Source organism: Rhea pennata, chromosome 5 (assembly GCF_028389875.1).
Source record: "Rhea pennata isolate bPtePen1 chromosome 5, bPtePen1.pri, whole genome shotgun sequence".
Lineage (NCBI taxonomy): Eukaryota > Metazoa > Chordata > Aves > Rheiformes > Rheidae > Rhea > Rhea pennata.
This window is the reverse complement of record NC_084667.1, coordinates 14668058-14689590: the sequence shown is the minus strand read 5'-3', so window position 1 is coordinate 14689590 and position 21533 is coordinate 14668058. Positions and strand designations below refer to the sequence as shown.

At 43.5% G+C, this 21533-nt stretch overlaps 1 protein-coding gene across 8 annotated transcripts in view; it reads left to right on the top strand.

The window, feature by feature from the left end:
- The window catches only part of DPF3 (double PHD fingers 3), a 172604-nt gene that overhangs the window by 6542 nt on the left and 144529 nt on the right, over window positions 1-21533 (top strand). For 6 of the 8 annotated variants that reach the window (XR_009958447.1, XR_009958446.1, XR_009958445.1 and 3 more), the window contains exon 1: window positions 1577-1606. The exons of 1 other annotated variant lie outside the window; for it this stretch is intronic. Coding sequence is in view for 1 of the 7 variants with exons in the window: in XM_062576110.1 (XP_062432094.1) it covers window positions 1575-1606 (32 nt within the window). In the remaining 6 variants the exon portion in view is untranslated. Of the gene's footprint in view, window positions 1-1561; window positions 1607-21533 lie in introns of those variants that run through there. One more of the 8 variants, XM_062576110.1, reaches the window with a different exon arrangement.

Below are 21533 nucleotides of genomic sequence, written 5' to 3'. Positions count from 1 at the left end.
CTTCTCTGTATCTTGTCATTTAGTTATCTTTCTGTTCTCCATCCCCTTTATTTTCTACCTCCTTATTAGGAGGTTTTATTTTGATAAACAGTTAAGAGATAAAGAAGTTTTGGTATTCTTGGTCATCTTAAATTCAGCCTTTAGCTAGAAAGATTGCTATTTCCAATTATATTAACACCCAAATACCTCACAAGCACAAGTACTTCCATTCTTTTATTCAGTAAGTGCTGAATAAAGTTGGTCCTTTATTCTCCTTTCTTACACTGTTTTTAGAGCAGTGTATTTTAGATGTCTTTTGTTGAGTTTCTTCTGATTATATAAATGCAAAGAACCGAGAATCAGGCCTGTACTTTTTTTTTTTTTTTTTTTTTTTAAGGGCTAGAGGATGCCTGAAGGGAAGCAAGACCTTTGAGAGGGAGACATTACAAAGCTTATAGAGGAGAGGAAAACTTCTTGGTCTGCTTCTGCTGTTGTTTATACCAAATTCATGCTGGTATAATTTCATGAACTTCAATGGATTTGCTTCTGAGTTACGGTGAGATCAGGATTGGCACTTCTTAAATCACTTAGGTCATGCTACATAATTCATTTGCAAGCTCCTTTAATTAGTTGCAGGTAAGCCCAGACTTCCTGGAGTTTGCTGCTTCCCCAGGAATGGACTCTAACTACACCCTGTCTATTCCAGAAGTCCAGCCTCCAAATTACTCCTTTACAGCGCAAGTAAATGCCCTATAAAATGCAGGTCAAAGCTCTTCCCCCCTCCCTTTTTTCTTTTTTTTTTTTTTTTCCCCGAAAGATCGCAGGACCAGGTCTCAACATGCTGAAGCAGATGATCGCTTCAGAAGTTGCTTTGTGGGAAAAAGAGAGCGCAGGCAGGCAGCGGGTTCGGCCGCTGTGCATTATGTAACCAGTGCACTGGCTGCAGGAGCTGGATGACTGACACCGAGAAATTCCTGGGGGAGGGGGGCTGCCCGGGAGCCGCGGCGGGCGCCGGCAGCTCCGAGAGCCCTGAAGAGGAGAACGGCCCGAAGGAAAGGGAAGCGAACTGGGAATAACCACGGCAAGCTCGCGACTCGAGTGCGGCGGCGAATGTCAGCACGCCTGTAAATTTATGTTCCTGATAAAATGGCACGCACCCAACCCTCGCACGTGGATAAGGGGCATGCCTTTTGGGAAGCGAAAGGCGGCGGCGGCGGCGGCGCCAAAAAGACAATGAATGAGCCGAGCTTTCCCTCCTGCGCTTCTCTCTCCGCTTGGTTTCCGTAAGGAAGGAGCCCAATGACTGGGAAAAGAAGTCGCCCCCCGCTCCCCGCCGTAGCGCTCCGAGCGCCGCGCGGAGCGGTGGCAGCCCCTGGGGCGCGCGCTGCCCCTTTAAGACCTGCTCGCTCCCGGCGCCACAGAAAGGGAGTGACCTCTGGGCTTTGACAGCTCCCCTAATAACTAGCCGAGCCGGGCCCCGCCCGCGCGGCGCCATTGGGCGGCGGGCCGGGATCCCGCCCTCTGATTGGCTGGCCGCTTCCCCTGAGCGAACCTTTAGAACTCCGAGACACAATATTCTGTTACATTGTAGCAAAATGGCGACTGTCATTCACAACCCCCTGAAAGCGTAAGTAGGAATCAAAAATGTACATATTCCGCGTGGTTTAAATATGAAAAAAGGCGCCTTTCCGATGCTCGCTGCCAGCCTGAGCTAGGTGCCTCCAGCCTCGCAGCTGGTCTCTCCTCCCGCCCTCCTTTCTTCCTGCGCTACTCTCTTTTCTGTGCAACACACACTAACGTCTTGGGCTGAAATTAAGAGGGGAAAAAAATTGTTACATTTGCGTTCCGCTAATTGGCTCCGGGGCGAGCGAGAGCTGCGCGGGCCGGGGGCAGGGCGGCGGCGGGGCTGCCCGCAGCCTTCGGCGCGGCGCGGAGCTCGGCAGCGGCCGGATCGCGGAGGACCCCCGCGGGGCGCGCGCGCTCCCGGCGGCGTCCCGCGCCCGCTGTCCGGGCTCGCTCGCCCCGCGGCCGCGGCCGCGCCCGGCGGGCACGCGCCGCCCGTGGGAGCGGCGCGCGTCAGCGCTGGTGTCTCCGCGCTCCGACCGTAGTTCGGAGTTTTCTTTCGCAAATCTTTCCCGAGTTGGGATGACTTAAAGAGGGGGAACGGTTCGGCCGCATCGCTTCTCAGCTCACGGCAGAGGGGTTGCGCAGACCGTCTGCAAGCAGGGCAGCAGGGGCGTTGCAACTGCGCGTAGGTTTCTGTGTGTCTCTGCGCGCGAGGGAGAGCGATAGGAAGAGGGGGAGAGACAGGCACGTTAAATGAATGACTCGGGATTACTGATGGTTGATTTGGGGCAGGAAGTCCGGAGATCCGTTTTGCATATGACAGGCTTTCGCTTTTAAAAGTGGCGAAGAGTTGCTCGTGTTTCCGTCTTGAGGGTGGGCACACGCAGTCAAGGTCTGCGCGGGCAGAATCTGGCCAACTGTTTGCTGGGGAAATACAGCAAGAGAGAGCGAGTGCGAGCGCAAGGGAGGGGGCAGGTGCTTCTGCTGCAGAAATATGCGAGGGTTTCCGATCTCGAATTAAGGCCGATTTAAGAGAGGGAACGCGGGAGCCAGTTGTCTTCTGGATCGCGTCCTTTATTTTCCTTATGGTCTGCAGCACACACCGTTAATCCCTGAAGGCATTAGGGAGAGTGGGATTTGGCACCGTATGTGGGGAGAGGAGCTGTCTTAACCTTTTTCAAACGACTTTTCTGCTAACGGGGGCAGCGCTCTTGCTAATAAAGCAAGAAAGCGGAGTACCTGGCGGTGACGCTTCGTTTGCACTTTCTGGCTGCGCTGAGTGGGTGTTTTTATACGTTTGAGTTTTTAGGGATGAAATTAGGGCTGCGAGGTTTTTCTCTTTTTTTCTTTTTTTTTTTCCCTCGACTCAACTCTCTCCGGCTGGAGTTGGAAAAACACTTGACGTTTTTTCCAGGGATTCCTGCCGCTGTCTCTGCAATCTGGAGGGAAGGAAAGCCTCAGGCTGAAAGGGGGTGCTGACATGTTTATCATTTCTCCTGCTCCATCCTGGCAGAAAACCTTTGCTTTCATTTAGCCAACCTTTCTATAGCACCTTATAAAAATCTGCCGAAGAGGGGAGTGCAGTTGTCAGAAGGTTTATCAAAGAAGGCCTCCCCCCGCTCCCCCGAAGATGCACGGACCTGAACATACTGTGAAAACTGCACAGAACAGACGGCGTGCCGCCCGTCTGAGGGCACGTTTAATACTTCTGCCCTAAGAACAACTTCTCCCCATGCCCTTTCCCCGCCGTGCGTCGCTCAGACCCAGGCAGATTACTCCCGCTCATTACCGGGAACTTAAACTGCACGACAACAATATTCGGCGCCATACCGTACAGTTTCTCACCTGTGCTGTAAAATGCCACGTACGTTTATGAGCCTGTGTAAATATTACCAGGAGGGAGGAAGCCTTTGGGGAGACGCCGGGAGCTGCCTGGAAGGAGCGCGCGGCGCGGCGGCGGCGGCCGCCTGGGAGCGCGCCCGGCCCCGCCGCCCGCCCGGCCCGGCCCCGCCGCCGGACTTGGCGGCGATTCGCGCTCCGTAGCCCCGGGGGCCTCGGGGCACCGCGCTGCCCGGGGAGGACGGATCCTGCCAAACGTGTGCTTGCGCCTAAACGAATTGGGGGCCCGATCCCGCTGCTGCTAAAGTCGGAGGGGGCAGGATCAGGCCTTTTCTAATTAGCTCCCTTCCCCTCCCCTTGCCCCTGGGGTTTGGGAAGAGGAAACAATAGACATCAAGTGCTGGGTCGCTTTTCTGTATGTGCTTTTCAAAGTACTAATGCTGTGCAGAGGAAACAGAATTGGTGCTGGCTGCCTGACACCATCTGCATTTTTTATTAACAACTTGTTTAATAAAACATTTTATAATTTTCATTTATTCTTTAAAGTTGCTGATCGGGAAACAATACACATGTAAATAAATTATGCATGGGGTAAATTAGGACAAAAGCAGTAGGACACATAATAGGGGAAAAGATGCAGTTCACAGTATTTTATCCTCATGTGTCCTTCCTGACAATGAAAGGGAGCTGAATGACATTTGCATTTCCTCTGTCTGCGTTTTGATTGTATCTCAAAAGCCACAGACGCCCCCTACAGAAACTGGCCACACAAAGGTTTTGCTCTGAGATGGGGGACAATGTAGAGACTGAAAAATCCTAGCTCAGGTATCACGCAGCTCCCTGTGTGTGCTTGTGTATTAAAGTGTGTCCAATATTCAGTTTCTCTCCGGCACTTGGACACATATGTGGCCTTGTTCATGCTAGACTAGTCCTCTCGGGATAATGTATTCCAGTGTACCTGAGCATCTGTGGGAATGCATTACATAGAGCAAGCTCAGTCCATGGAGTCCCTTATTAATGACCGACAACTCCTTACACTCAGCTTGCCTCTTTCTCTGCATATCTCCCTTTTCTCACTAGCTGAATGTCTTTTGGTGCTTTCATGCCTTTGCTCATCTCCACTTCCTCTGGCAATCCAATCAATCAGACACAACTGCCCGTTATTTCTGCCATTTAATACCTTGCTGTTTACCAACATGGTGCTAAAGGCAAAAATATCAGAGATTTAACAGATCTGCAAGGGAAAGGCAGCAGGTGTCTGGATAAACATGTTCTTCTTAATCTGTTAAAAAAAGGCAATATTCAGATACTTCCGATGGGACAGCGGTGGATTTGAAATGCTAGGTTTGCTGGGTTGTTTTTTTCCAGTAGCCTGTATACTTCATAAACTCCATAGTTTTACTTTCCAATTTCTTCTCTTTTGGGTATCTTAATACAGAGAGATTTGAACAATGCAGTAAAGGAAACAAATACAGTTAAAGAAGTATTGTGAATGACTTAAAACCTCAGTGGACTTTGTAAACATTAATTAATTAAACCTCTCAACACCCCTATGGAGAAAGGATTATTGCCTTTGTTTTATGGACGGCTAAACTAAGACAAAGTGGTTAGAAACTTTCCAGTTCAAATACCAAGTCTAGAACTCAGCAATGCAACTTCCAGTCCTAACATTTAGTCACATTTTCTCAATTTCTGCCTTATTAGTGATGTGCATATGGTACCATCATGCATTTAATGTAATTAAGATCTTGTAATTTACCAAGTCTTATCTAGCAGAAGAGCTGATTCCCCCACTCTTCTCTGTCTTTACTCCTGCAGCTGACTTTTATTTCAGGTTGTCAATTAAACGTACTAACTGGAACATATGTTAGGCTATTGCTTTTTTTGCGTGTGAGATTCACTCACATTGTCATTCTCTGCCTGAATGTTCGCAAGTGGAGCTGTTGCCTTTGAGTGGTTTGGCCTCTGCGTAGCGACGCTGGTGTTTTCCCTTTCTTTTGCTTAAGACTGCCTCTGGGACAAAAAGGCTAAGTCTCCATTGCTAGGCCAGGTCACTTACTTGCTGACAATATTGTTGGATGACTTTGGTGTGGTTGGAGGCACTTATTTCCAGCCGGGTGTTTTGGGACCAGATCAATGCAATGTTGTGTGTGCAACGCCGGAGCTGACCTTGTAAACCCTGCTAGGCTTGTTCTGTACCTGCATTTGCTTGCACACACAGCAATGGTTGGTTTTCTAGTTGCTGTACTTTCTCAGAAAAATTTGCCTTGAGAGCCACCTCTGGTCCCTGGGCTGCCAGCTGACCTTTCGTATTACGATGAACTCTATGGCATGAGATACCTTTTAGTGAAGAAATGGTCTGTGCACCCATCCCTGTTTCATGTAGGCAACAGAGCAGTGTGGGATGTTCTCGGGTGGCAAGAGTATTTCATCACTGATAACTCAACTTCAGTTCAAGCTGGGGACTCAGGCTGAAAGGTTGCACGTCTTGTTATCCTTCCTTGAATCAACCCCAAATTGTGATTAAGTGCTGATGAAGACTGATTTTTTTTTTGGATGCTGTAGCAGAAGTGTCTGGTTGCTGATTTTTATGTTAAAGTGAAAGTATAATCCACAGTTGCCCCTTCCAGCAGGTGGAAGCAATAAAATAGACAGACAGATAGGTTGCTCGTTCAGTGCTTCTCAGTGATGCAAAGGTGATTTTAATGTGACTTTACAAAAGGGAATTTTCTTCTGTTTAATAAGGTTGTTGGGTTCATTAAATCACTTATCAAAGTCTCTGTGAATTGTCCAGTGTGGCACTGAAGTCACTTAAAAACATAAACAAGCCAAAGTGCAATGCATTTCAGGCCAAAACTGTTGTCAACATGGCAACTCTTTTTTCTATACCCCACCACCAGCCTTCAGAGAAAACGATAGATGAATATTGCTGTATGTGTGCAGGGAAATATGGGCATAAACCCCAAAGTTGTCTTAAGGGAGAAGCCAAGATATGAAGACCTGAGGATATGCTGGTTTGAATATGGAAGTGTCTGAAAAATTCTATGTTACTAGTTACAGCGTTTTATCTGGGCGCATGAGTAACTTATGCATGATTAGTTGTTGTAGTGCTTTTATAATCTTGTTTTGTTGGTGTTCCAGCCTTTCACAGCCCGTCTGGTTGTATGGATGGATGGAGCTTGTGTCATAAAAATGTCACTGAAAAAAGGTTTTAAAAACCTCTTATTTATGGTGTGTGAAAGTAATATTGAACTAACTCAGATGGGATATAAGGTGACTACAAAGGCCTAAAGATCTGATCTTCTTGAAAGTGAAATAATTTCAAGGCAAGCACATATCCAGTGGACTGGGATCCTAATGTTGCAGTATCCAAATGGGAGTAATTACCCAGACCATGCAGACGTCCAGAACAAAAAGTGAAACATAGTGTTGTCTTTAGTTGTCTTTAGTCAAAGTCAGGATGAACTGTGGTAAAAGCAACATGGCTCAGCCTCTGTGCAGCCTGCCTTCTTAAAACCAGAAGTTGTATTCTGAGGTTGCTCTGAAAACCAGACTTTGTCCAACTTGTGTATCTGCTTTTTGCAATTTGTGACAGTTGGCCATACCTCTGGTATCTAGAAATGAGACATCCCAAGGTGTCCATTGTCTGGGAATAATGTGTTCTTTAAAATTGCCCTTTGCTTGGACTGATGTTTTCTTACTCTGGATTGTCTTTCATGTCAGAGCTGAATTTCTTTGCTTGGTAGATCAATTTTACTATCTTGGTATTTATTCTGGGCTCATCCCTGTGTTGTCTGTATGTGATGTTGCCTTGAGCAAGAACCATCCCTGCATTGTTTATCCCTGAGGACTTGCAGGAGAAGAATGAATCTGTTTTGGAAGCTGTGTTTTTTTTTCCCCTTGGACAGGCAGACCTCTGATCTGAGGAGTCTCTGGTTTGGGTGACATACTCCCACATGCGGAGAAGCAGCACCAAGGCAACATTGCTTAAGGCCTGTTCTGAGGGCTTCGTTAGGACTGTACTGCTCTTTTGTCCTTGCCTGGAAGTTTTGCCCAGCACAGACAGACTCAGTCATGTTAATTGCTTCTTTAGCATGGGTCCCAATTTTATTTATTTATTTTTTTCTTTTAAGGAAAGCAATCTCACTAAACATGATCTGGAGATAGCATACTTTAAAATCTTGTCTTAATATTTTACAATTTCTTTCAAACAGAAGTGCTTCTTTTTATTTTTTAAAGACTTCTCTACAGTTTGTGAAGCAAACCCCATTACACTGGGCTAGTGCATGAGAAGCAGAAAGTGATTTTCCTTTCAAAAGAGAAGAGAAACTATCCAGTCTGCTTTCACTGTCTAAGATAATTGATAAGTAACACACAAACAAACAGCATAAGTGAGTGCTTGAATGCTGAATATTTACAATTCTTATTTATCTATAGTAGTCTAAATTACTAGAAATATGACACATTCTTTAATTGTTTAATTGTTACATATGGTTTATTTTCCAGCAGAGCATATTTTAATCACAGATTCCCAACAAATGTCTCAAGAAAGAATAACGTGGCATCTTAATGGTTGCTGGCAAATACCATTCTTGCACCGCCATCTCCTCCAGCATGGGAATAGCAGGAGTATGTCAGCATGCGTCTCAGTTGTCAGGTTACCTGCCTGAACTGGGTGCGGTGAGGGACTTGCAATTCCAGCTGCGTGGGAGGTTTTCTGGCTTCCCAGCACTATCTGAGGGGGAGGCTTTCCAGGGAGTCATTCGAGCAGCAAGAGCAGGGCAAGGATGGGTACTGATGAGTGTTCACTGGGTGGCTGTGATCAGCAGCATGTGCTTGCCAAATCCTGAGTCATGGATTTTGCGTTCTACTGAGCTGCAGCTGGGAAAAAATCCCCTGCTCAGGTGCTGATGGGGACACTGACTACATCAATGTTACTCTTTTGGTGAGAAAGGCTGGACGTGTCATTTAAAATTGCAATCCCCTGTGAAGGAACTGATCCAGTCTGAGTGAGGATCATCTCTCCATTGATACAACACTGACTTGCATCAGTCCTCATACCTATCTGATAATGCTATCTGTACTTTCTGGTAATTTTATAAATGAATATAAAATCTAAGTATGCAAAGGAAAGGAACCCCATGTAATTTATAGCATCTTCCACTGCAAGATTCCACCAGACCCCCCCTCATTTTGGTTCCTTTATGTGTTGTAAAGGGCAGCCTGGTTGGGGCTATCATTAAATTGTTATTTAAACAGCTCCAGGAGGCCCCAATTCAGACATTGTGCTAGAATCTTTACACACACATGGTTTAATGGTTCTTGCCTTGTAGGTCTCAAAAGTCTAAATAGGTTGGACAGTGCAAAGAAAATTAGGTGCAGAGCAGTGAAATAAGGCCATATTCTATGTTGGCTAATTCCAGTCTGTCCTCCCGTATCAGCTGGCGGTGCAGATTTGATCTGATCAGATGTGGGCATGCTGCTGCTGCCAAAATGCAGAATACAGTGCTTATGCGCTTCTGTGCTTTGAGTTGGCTCCCTGCTAACCACAGGAAAATAGATCATGCCCGTTGGAACAAAATTACCTTTTCAAAAATTTTGAGTGTTTTTTCAGGTTTTGGAAGAGTGAGTGAATGCTAGTTCAGTGCTTTATGTCATGTAGCCATGACATTTTTGATATGGTTCGAAGAACTTTGGAGTTTCTAGCATGTTTGCAGTCTCATGGCTCCACAGCCTAACGTGTGTCTAGTCACAGAGCTAGGAGGAAAAATTGAAATGGCTGGGGTCATATCCCAGACAGTTCAGTATCCAGTGAACTATGCTGTTGGGAAACTTACAATGGAGACACAAAGTTAATATTATTTCATTAAGGGAAAAATAATATCCATATTTCCATTTCCTGCAAAAATGGTCCAGACAAAGTAATCCATGGATTTGTGACTCTTCAAGTATTTTGGCCCCAGTACTGTTTCCTGACAGATTGTGGTTAGTCACTGATGGGCCCAAATATATTTCATGTTTACGGTTACTTTAAAACCTGTGCAGTCTGAGGAAGGAATAATGGAAACAGTGGTTCAGAAGGCTGTTTAATTGCTAAAGTCCTTTGGTCTTGACCGTGAATAAAAAGTGCATAATGCTTGTGGCTGATATTCTATTGAGTGTTCAAGTAAATTACACACCAGTGTCCCATATCAGAAATTATAACATGAGCCCACTTGTATCTACAAGTTTACCCTAATTGCTTTTTTTTTTTTTTTTTTTTTTTAACTAGCAAGGGATGTTTTGAAGACTGTGGATTTTTGTGATTTTTATGGACTGTCTATTCTTACAGTTTTCAATTCATCAGCATATGCTTGTTGATGTGAAATACGGAACAATTTAGGGGCACAGTTTTAATTCAGAGGTCAGCAACTTTTATAGTTGGACCAGTGCAGGCTTAGAGGCTTGCAAGATGCGATGGATAAGGGTTGGTGACGGAAGCGCTCTGTAATGAGCTCCTTCTCCTCAGGTGTGGTTCAGCTGCAGCACTGAGATGCTTATTTTACTGCTTCATCATATCTGACTGACTCCCAAACCTTGATTTTTAGGAAGTACTTCTTTACCAAGGATGTGCCGCTCTGTTAATTTTGGTGATGTTAGTCCTCAGTGGTCAAATGGCATGTGGATGAATGCGACGGTAATACCTCCTCGGGGAGGATGAAGCCCTGAAGAATTGTCACCTCTCTGTCTTCTCCTACGCTGACACAAATGAAGATTAACTTCATCAGGCTAGCTGGCGTAATGTCGATGGCAAACAGGCATTCCTCAGGCAAAAATCTAAGCAAAAAGTTTTGGTAGGAAATGTGTGGAAAACCCTTTTCTTCTCCCTCAGTTTCCTGTCACTGACTGATTCTTTTTTGTTGATAGTCTCAGCTAAAAGTTCTGTCTTCTCCTAGCTTTCCTCTCCCCTGCTTCCCAACCTCTTTCCCCCATTGACCTCTACAAGCACAGTCCTAGCTGTTGATTTATCAGGGCAGGCTGGCTCAGCACTGTGTGGAGATTGCTTTTAATTAACTCTCTTCGTTTTTTCCAACCTTCAGGGAACAGCAAGCCTTTAATGATTTTAATATTTTATCTGGATTTATATCCTCCTTATTTGTTGTTTGTTGCTCTGCTTCCTAACATGTTCTTCCTGAGTCATTTCCCAAAATGAAATGTTTATTTCAGGCCCCTCAGACCGAAGAAGGAGGAGTGTTTTTAATGGCTTCTGGACTGGGACTCCCTGTGATCTACACAGTGTGGTGGAGGAAGGTTGGGAGTTTAAGGTGATGCATTTTGGTGCTGTGCTCAGAGCAAGATTCGCTTCTGTGTTCTGCATCGGTGCGCAGGGCAAGGCAGCTTTGTTTTGTGGTTACAGCATGGCAGATCAGAGCCAGCTGAATTAAATCTGACCTCTGACTTGTTGTATGGTGTGGGTAAGTCATGAGTTTATTTGCACAGTCAGGTATGACTCTCATGCAAGGCAGGCTGAGTAAAGGAGGCATTAATGTAATTACATGTTGTTAAAATGTAGTTAACTTCCTGTATATGAATACAGGCCTAAATGAGAGTCCCTCTTTCCCAGCAAAAGATTCTCTTTGCCTACTGTGAATAACTCCCCCAAGTGAGATTTCTTCAAATTGAGCAGAGAGCAACTATGCAAAACTTCTCCTAGTAGGAGTTTTCTCTTTGCATATCCTACAGTGAGGATTGCAGGAGGTACAGGATAAAAGAATTAGGAAAACTGTTTGTTCTTTGTAATATTAAGTATGTGGCACTTCCGTTTCAGAGCAGGAAAATGTTTTCTAATCATACTTAAAGCAAGCATTACGATCCATTTTGTGGGATTATTTTTGCCATTCTTCTGACAGGAGAAATTATATGCGCTGGATGGGTAGGGCCACACCATGAGCCACTGACAGACACAGAGGCAGAGAAGCCACGTTGCTTTGCTTTTGGTATTGCGTGTTAGACAATAGATGAGTGATGTGTTGAAAGGGAGTGGGAAGCCTTCCATAGCCGAACTGAAACTGGGGACGTGCAGGAAGAGTGGTAGACTGAGTTGAGACTGTCTGCCTAATGCTGATGGAAGGAGTTCACTGATGAATATTGCTAAGCCATCCTTATAGGCAGCGGTTTATGCCTGGAACTGATAAAGTCACTGTTGGGGTACAAATATTTTACCTCTGAAATGAACCAGATTGCACCAAGTGACAAGTAGTTGAAAATATACTCTCCCTGCATTTCAAAACATACATGCTACGCAGCAGACAACATTGTCAGTTTAATTCATGCATCAAATTCAATGAAGTCATTGGCATGAGAACAGTTTGACTCAATTTATTTTACAGAGCTACTTAAAACTGTGTGCAAGTTTGCCATTCGTTAAAAAGGCAAAACAAATTAGCATGTTCCCAAATCTGGTCCTCTCTTCCTGAGGAGAGTAACCTACAAGTTGGAAGGAACATGATTGTGGGTGCTACGTATCAAAATACTGGCAGCATGTTGCCGCATAAGTTGGTCTCTGTCATCTGGTCTGTGGTTTGCGTTTGTCTTTTGTATCTTCCTTTGCAGCCCAGTTTAATCTGAAAAAATAATTGTTTGGGCCTGCTTTTTTTTTTCCATGCTCTTGCTGCAGTTCTGCAGTAACTTTTGAAATTCTTCATCCCACTAGCTTGCAGATGTACCTGGTTCAGGGCTTTATTCTGCTGAGTAGATGTCAAAGTAAATTCCCTCCTCCCTTGTTATTAACTTTGTAGTTTTGTTTCCATAACTAGCTTTTCCACAAAATGCTGGAGTGGGAGAGGGAAGGGCTGATTTCCTGATATGTCTTCAGAATTCCTCACTGCTGAATGCACACCTTGCAAAGTTGAAATTTGGCCAGCCCTCAAAGTGCAGGCTGTTTCCTAGGTTGTTGTTACCAGCTACCTTCTCCTTTACTCATCTCTCAGAGAGGAAGAGGAGAAACAGTGAGAGGTCAGCATGCTGGCTTTGGGAAAGGCTCTGACTGGAAAATGGATTGCGATTCAAGCCGAATGGTTCTTTGCCTTGGTAACAGAATTGTATGCGTGGACTCTGAGCTCTTTGCATTAATTCCATCTCTGCTAAACTTTCCCTGTCAATTAACCATGCCCATCTTCTGCTCTAGCAGCCACATGTGCCTTTTCTGCTGCAGCAGGGTTTTGGAATGGTAACTTCCTGCACAAGCCTTTGCTTCCTATATGCAGTTTTCCTATAGCACGTTTATCAATCAAGACCTGTCATTTTTTTCCCTCCAAAATGTCTATTTTCAGGGCTGTAGGACTTTGATCTTTTGCTTTTGTCTTTATAAATACTATTTTTTTCCAAGAGGGCACCAACTGACGTGCTGAGTGTTAAGGTTTTACACTGATACTAAAATTACATGCAATTTTCAGTCTTAGTCTGAGCGGGTTTTGGTAAACCTGGATGTTTCTTTTGATTTGTCTCATTTTGTCTCCCTTACATTTTGGATTTGTTGATGAGAATGATCTTCTTCAGCTGAACAGCGGTTCTCATACAGTTTTCCAGGCAGCACCCACAGCCTAGAGGTCTCTTCTGGCTAGGTGGCTAACACAAATGAACAGATCAGTAGTGAGTTCTTGAAGGCTAGAGTGTCCTGGAGATGCTAGCCTGCAGGATTTGATGTAGAGCACCTCTGAAAGGAATTCTATCCACCTCTCTGTATCTGGAGGTAGAGTTCGAACACTGACACTTGCAGTATCTTGGCAAAGCACTTGAGGGACTACAACAAAGCCTTGAACTTTTTTTTTTTTGCCTTTTTTTTGGCATTTGCTACTAACATCAGAGCTCAGATTGGGCTAGAGTACCTGTTAAAGCTAGAGGCTTTAATATCTTGAGTGTGTAGGTGATCCTGGTTCTATTTCTAGTGGACAAGTAACTCTATCATAAAAGCTCCCATCCCAGTTGGCACTAATTGGTTCCTTTGTGGGTACTTTCAAATGAACAGACAAGGATGAAATTGGCCACAGAGGCTCAATTAATAGCAGTGTAGGTTTTGAAGAGGGTTTGTGGGTCTTAGGTCCAGTCCCCTGGTACCATGTCAGATAATCCCTTTCATAAACCGAAAAGTCCTTGTCTTAAATCCCCACTTGGACTGTTTGTTGCCATTACTCCTCTTGGGAGGGTTCCAAAACCCACTGCTCTGATGGCTTGAAATAGCATTTTAATCCCTAGCCTAGACCTACTTGTGACCGGTTTATACTCATTTGTTTTGGTGCCAGCATGAGGTCGTTAGTTTAAATAGTATTGCTCCCTCTATGTCTTCCTCTCCACCATCATGCCTTTGTACAACACCGTCATAAGCCCTCTCAGCTTTAGTTTTGATATACCAAACTAGCTGTACTATCTTTTCCTTTCTCTTGATCCTTGGAGTAGTTATTGTTTCCACCTTCCAAGCCCCAGCTTGGATTACTCATGTTCAACTTTCTTGAATAATTTTCTTGAATATGAGTGGAAAGAATTGTACGGAGTGTTCCAGATGAGGTCTTGCCACTGCCCTCAACAGTGACTTTAATTTTTACCTCTTCCGGGAGTACTTTGCTTTTGTATTTGTTGGTAGCTGTATCCCCTTGGTGTTTCATAGTCATCCTCTGATAGGCTGGTACTGTTATGTTTCTTGTGCTCTTTTTTTTTTGTTGTTGAACTAATGATCTCCAGGGTTTTAATTGAAAGTTGTATTAAATTAATTCCACCAAATTCTTTTTTTTTTTCCTCAATATTCTTAACTTCTTTGATGTCCCTTGAACTTTTATCGCTGATTAGCTTTTATCAGCATATCTACTTTTTGTGCCAAGGTCATTAATGAAAATATTAAAGAAGTTTAGTCTTTAGACCTGTCCTTTCTGGGACTCCAGCAGTGACCTCCCTTCAGCCAATTACTGTCTCTTACCACGTTCCCTGCATCCAAGCATCGTTCTGTAGTTTTTCAGACATACTATCACTCTTGCACTAATCATAATCTTCTTCATTTTTAGTAGTTCCAATTCCTCATATAGTACTGTATCAACTGTTTTATGAAAGTACAAATTTGTGAGAAATAGATATCTACAGTATCAGTATTTTATCAAAGCAAGATGTCAAGCTACCCTGGCATAAACTATGACTCTTGCATCTTTTTCTTTTCCTTGTTCCATCATGTTTTTGATTATATTGCTCTTAAACTTGATGTGAATAAACTCAGGCTCAATTATCCTTATTGCAATAATTTGCAAGATTTTAGAACAGTTAAAAAGATAGGTATTTTTCTTTTGCTTTCTATTTTCAGAAATATGGTACTGACCATGATTTGCTAAATATATCTGAGGTACTTGCTAGCAGCAGTGTAGTTTCATGTCCCAGTTCTTGGGCAGAGGTTATTCAGGTCTTGTGACTTGACTGCGGAATGCCTTTGTGACTTCCACCTCAGACATCCCACTGCAAACTGAGGCACAGCATTCCTTTAGTTCTTAGCCTGTATCTACATTATGTTTAACCTATGTCTCATTCTCACTATAAAGCAGCTGAAATTTCTTTGTGCGCCTTTATTTTGATGACTGAAGGATATCTACTATTTGTTTAATAGCTTTCATGAGTTCTAACTCTTGACTTTGGCAGTTCTCCTTTTATAGCAATGCTTCTTGATGGTTTTAAGATGCTATTTTTCTTCTATTACTACTGTTTTCCATTCTTGAAGGGTGCCTGCTTAATTCTAGTGTCCTTTTCTTAATTATTCAGCCAATAACATCTCCAGTCTTTCCACACAGGCTTCAGATGTTTTTTGTATTTTTATCTTAAAGAAATTTGCCAAGTTCTGCTGTACTTCCACTCTTCCAATACTTAAGGAGGGCTCCTCAAGAGTGGGTTTGAAGAACTTTGTGATAGTGATGAAAGTGTACAATTTTGTACCTACTCTTGGACTGCAGGAAACTTTAAGCCAGCCTGACCTAGGGCAAGCAGGAGCAATTCCACTAAATATTAAAATGTTTCACTTAATTAGACCATGCCCAGATGTGGTTTTTAACAGTTCAGCAATGTATGTGTTGTGTCTTTCATCAGAGTTGCAGCCATTAAGTAAAATCCACATGAGCAGCAAAAAGTTCATTATTCTCAAATGACTTTACTCCATTTTCCTCTGATGCTATGGATCCCATTCAGAGAAAATAGTGTGTATGCATAGTATGTGTATATTTGTGTGTGCGCATAATATAGGAAAGAAAGAATGTATTTACAGGTGATGCCAAGGAAGAAATGATATTGTTAGTTAATCAGTGTGTTGGCATTTTAAACGTACCTATGTTATGGCGTTATGTGATTCAACTCTTTCCTATTGGTCAGTTTCAACAACTCATGTAATAGGAAAAAATGATTTTTTTTTTTTTTTAACTAGAGGTCTGGGAACTTTTAAAATATTACAATACTCTTTGGATCAATGCATATCCCAGAAATCCCTTGCATACGTGGCCTAAAATCGAGTGATCAAACCTTTTTTCCCCTCCCCATCCCTAGAGAGATATTTGTAATTAGATAAAATGAGGACAGAATATGCATAAGTATCTGTTATGCTGGGATTCCTGCCCAGAAAGGAAACCGATGGCCTTAGCTGGTCATCATCTTTTGCACCCCGCATGTTATTACCAAGGCTATGGCTTGAGAACCTTGGGAGATCGGAAGCAGATTCTTCTATAAAGAGCAGCTGCTGCCTTATGGCAACCTTTCTAAATTACACATCCTGTATTTCATTCATTGTCGAGGACGTTTGTTTGTGAGAAAGGGCCTGATTCTTCAATCTTACGCTTTATGCCATGGAAGTGAGTGTAAATCACTGCTTCTGTGGCTTGAAAGTGTTTCACATTCGCTTTGACCGGATGTAAATGACCACACGAGGTGCAAGACAGTGGAGAATTAGTCCTTTTTTTATTATTATTATTTTTTATTTTTTCTCATTTCTTATAGCAATTATTGCTTGTCTCCAGTTTTAAGCAGAAGGGACCATGGTGTTGTGGGGGCAAATTCTGATTTCTTTGCTCAAACTAAGTAGCCTTTTTGAAGTCTGTGCAAGAAGTCATCTAGTAATATGATACTGCACAATTCAAGGGGATCAAATTGGTGACACTTCAGAAACCTCGAGGCTGCTTTATCTAGCATAATGTTTTTCTCTTTTTTTCCCAGCGTGTTTGGTTTGTCAGCTCGCTGCTTTCAAACTTCTAGATTTTTAGTCCTCTACTAGATGTGTATTTTTGTCTTGTGACTTGGCAGCAGTGAAATACAAAACTGGGATGCTTACAAATCTGTCAGTCTTCCTCAAATATCCCACTCATCAGTGGATCACTGATGAAAAATCCACTGATGAAAAGCTTTTCTTGGAGCAGACTAGAAGTCTGCGTGCTGGTCTTCCTCTCTTGCTTTGCTTCAACATCCTTGGGGTGAATGTCAGTGAAGGTAGAAGTGTTTTGATAAAATGATGGGCAAGGTCACATAGAAACATGCCTTTCTGCACATTTTTTTTAGTTATGTCTGCTTTGGCATCTTTGTGAACTGAAGAGGGGAAGATGGTTGGTTTGTCCTCTTCCACTCATAGTAATTCACAGAGTGGGAGATCTGAGGCAAATCTGTGTTCTCCATGCTTTCAAGGCAGCAGGAGCTTTTGTGGCTGAACTGAAATCTGTTTTTCCAATGCACTGAAAGTGAAAAAAAAATCAGCTTTATAAAACTTTAGCTTTCCGTTTCTGATCCATTATGTATAGTCTATTGGACTGCACCAATCTATTGGTGCAAACACCAATCTGTTTCTCTTAGTTTGTTTCAGCGAGTTTTTTGAGACTGTGCTGTTTCATTTGTACTGACAGTCAGTGTGATTTCTCTGAAGTCTATGAAGTTATGTCACTGTGAGAGACAGATTTCAAGGCAATCTCTCTACCACAGAAAATTCTGTTTTTTTCCCCTTAGATTTTCAGAATCTCTCCCCCACTAGGAAATTCAGCAGACCTATATGGTTATACTTTAGCAGCAAATGTTGATCTGAGCTGCCACCTATAAGACCCTCAGCAGAACTCTGTAGCTTAATATGCAGAACAGGCAGCAGATGACTTCTTAGTATTAGAGATGGGTCAGAACAAAATCCTGGATCTAAGCATTTATTGTGAACTTCGAAGATTGAGCCTGGATCTGAAGTTGAATGCCTCTCTTAAATGGACAGGATCCAAACACCCACATGCTTTGGCAGAGCTCACATCCAAATTTTCTGTAGGTAAAGAATCAAGGTTCTGTTTTCATGTAGATTCTCCTACTAGTGAGGAGCGAAAGAAGGGATAAGACAGAAAATGTGACACATTGGCAAAATTGTTTTTCAATACCGTGTTTTTCAAAGTTTTTCCATGAGGCGTCAGCAGCTCTTAAAAATCAGAGAGAGAGAGAGTACAGTTGTCAATGAGCCAGAACAGTTAAATGCTTTTAAATATTTGAGTTGGGTTATTCCTTCACCTTTCTTTCTCACAAACATGTCTGGTAAAGCTCCAGTAATAAAAACACTTGCTGAGGGAGAAAAATAAAACTCTTTTCAGCAAGTAATGATGGTGACATTTTAATCACATCATAACAACACTGTTAGCAACAGTTTAGGTTTGGCATTGAACATATACACAACATTTGTTCTTTTATACAGTATCTGTATTACATTGTAAAAATAGCACAATTGCAAAACTCATTTGTCACCATTGTGCCAACTTTGTTCAGCTGATAGTTGCTGTTTGAACTTTTAAAGCTATGTTTCATCCATATGTTAATACCAACTGTACGATTAATTCCCTCTGATTTCAAATTATCCTCTTGTACCCTAATATCATGAACAGTAGTTACTTCTCAGTTTGGGATACCTGCACAACGATTTCTGTCAGATGAGATCTGCCTACCCTGGATGGTTCCGTACTTAGAGCTAGTAAAGAGCAGTCTGGAGATAGCAGTTGAAAACAGATTCCCATGGCTGTTAAATTTCCTAGTACATTCCTATCCAGAAGTTTGATATAACCACTTCCTAACTTCACTGAACTATTTCAGGATGGTGCTATTCGGAAATTTTCCTCTTTCCAGTGATAAATTTGGAGCTCCTCTGCAATGTTTTTGGATGCTGTATATACTCTTTCATTATTTGCTGTCTGTGAAGGATGGTTATTGCATAATTTCTGAGTTTAGTTTAATAACATGCTTTTGATTTTGAAAAATAAAGAAACAAAAGAATCAGCAGGGCAAACCCAAGACCTATGGAATCCATGAATGAAGCCTGCAAGTGGTATTACATAGTGATAATTGGACAGCTGGCATAGAAATCTCCAATGTTAATCCAAAACCAGTTTTGGATTAACAAAGTCAGAAAAGCCCAACATATAGGAAGGGGGAGGAACTCTCCCTGGGTAGAATGGTGCTTGCTTGGGTAGTAACTGGCAGGGACTAAGCTGGCATACAGATATACCTGGTGTTGAATCATCCCAGAAGATTAGAATTCAGCTAGAGTAGGCACAACTAGATTTTATTTCAAAATCTTTTCTTCTTTTGGATTCCACCTTGTTGCTACTATTACGGTTAAACTACACTTTATTTTAGGAAGGCTGTTACTGGCTTCAGTATTTATTTCTGTAGGGGTTTCTCAAGAGGAAGAGAAACTTGAAGTGAGTAAGAGTGGATCAATATGAAAAGGTTTATATGTAGACTGGAACCTGAGCCGAGTCAGGGGAATCAATGGACTTTCACACAGCAGGGGTGGATCATATGGGGGTACATTCAGAGAGAGACCAGAAAAGGGCCAAAAGTACAGCTGACCCATAAGAAGCACCATTTACCTAGGAGTTACATGGAATAGTTTTGGTCTCTGACAAGCCTGCTCTGAATTTCACTTGTTTCCTTTTACATATTTATAAAGTATATAATACTACAGTAAAGCTGATTGTCATGACTGATATTAGCACGCTGCTTATAGAATTGCATTAAAATCCTTACTTGTTCCAAGATGCCACTGAACAGAGCCCTGGGATGAGTGGACCTTTGCTTAAGTGGAGATTGTTTGAAGGGTGATAAAAAGTGACATCATAATAAAATTGTAGCTACAAAGTGGGGAACAAAGTTTGTGTGAGACATTTGTTTTTCTGGTTTAAGTAAGCTATAGCTGAGTAGCACATTTATATAGTAGAGAAATATATGTAATGCAAAGTTACTCTTCAGCATGCTTATGGAAGGCATCACCTGCTCTGATTGTGCCAGTACTTCGTGAAACTGCTGATGCTGGTACTCTAAAGTGGCTTGAGGCTTCCTGGCAGTGCAAGCTAAACTGCATTTTGCTGCTGCAAGGGTAAGGGGCCAAGGCCAGTGCTGATCTGGCTATGGGGAAGGGAAAGGTAGGAAGAGCTGGAATGGAGAACTAAGGGAGAACTAGGCCTGCTTCTCTGCTTCTTGCTGGCAGGGATAGGAGAGATGGGAATGATGGAAATGAGGCTGGGGACTAGAGCCTTCCTCCAGTTGTGGCCATGATCCCATTCTCCCTCAGCAACCACAGTGACAGTCAACCTGTTTCCCAAATAGCTTTAAATAATGTTCCTCTCTAGAAGCTTGTAAAGAAGCTAAACTGCCTTAGGAAGTCTAGTGGCACAGTAATTGGTTAAAACCCAGGAAACACAGGTGAGGAAAAACTGATTGGTCCTCTCAGGTCACCACCTATGCAGGCTGTGTTGGATCAGTACTGGGGCCTGTGCCACCTGATATTTGTAAATGATCTGGAAAAGAAGGTGGAGAAGAAGGTGGCAAAGTTCAAATATCACTTCCTCCAAGCTCAAGAGCGGTGCATCCCTATGAGTAAGAAGGGCACCAAAAGGGGCAGGAGACCTGCATGGATGAGCAAGGAGATCTTGGCCAAATTCAGACAGAAGAAGAAAATACACAGAATGTGGAAGAGGGGACAGGCTACTTGGGAGAACTATAGGAGTGCAGTCAGAGTATGTAGAGATGCAATGAGGAAGACTAAGGCCCAGCTGGAATTGAGTCTTGCAAGGAACGTTAAGGGCAACAGGAAGGGCTTCTTCAAATACATCAGCAGCAAGAAGAGGACTAGGGAGGGAAAATGTGGGCCCACTACTGAATGGGGAGGGGGCCATGGTGACAAGGGATACAGAGAAGGCAGAATTACTGAATGCCTTCTTTGCTTCAGTCTTCACTGCTAAGGGCAGCCCCCATGAATCCCGGAACATGGAGACAGGGGAGAAAGTCTGGAGAACGGAAGACTTTCCTTTGGTTGAGGAGGATAGGATTAGAGACCTTCTGGGCAGGCTAGACATCCACAGATCCATGGGCCCGGATGGGATGCAGCCACGGGTACTGAGGGAGCTGGCGGATGTTGTTGCCAGGCCGCTCTCCATCATCTTTGAAAAGTCATGGAGAACTGGAGAGGTGCTTGAGGAGTGGAAGAAAGCCAGTGTCACTCCAGTCTTCAAGAAGGGCAAGAAGGAGGACCCAGGCAACTATAGGCCGGTCAGCCTCACCTCCATCCCTGGAAAGGTGATGGAACAGCTCATTCTGGATGTCATCTCCAGACATATGGAGGGTAAGAAGGTGATCAGAAGTAGCCAGCATGGATTCACCAAGGGGAAATTCTGCTTAACCAATCTGAGAGCCTTCTACGATGGAGTGACTGGCTGGGTAGATGATGTTGTGATCATCTAACCAGTGAGCAGTGGATGTTGTGTACCTTGACTTCAGCAAGGCTTTTGACACTGTCTCCCATAACATCCTCCTAGATAAGCTCAGGAAGTGTGGGTTAGACGAATGGACAGTGAGGTGGATTGAGAACTGTCTGAAGGGCAGAGCTCAGAGGGTCGTCATCAGTGGCGTGGAGTCTAGTTGGAGGCGTGTGGCTAGTGGCGTCCCCCAGGGCTCAGTACTGGGTCCCATCCTGTTCAACTTCTTCATCAGTGACCTGGCTGAGGGGACAGAGTGCCTTCTCAGCAAGTTTGCTGATGCCACCAGGCTGGGAGGAGTGGCTGATACCCCAGAGGGCTGTGCTGCCATTCAGAGAGACCTGGGCAGGCTGGAGAGCTGGGCAGAGAGGAACCTCCTGAGGTTCAACAAGGGCA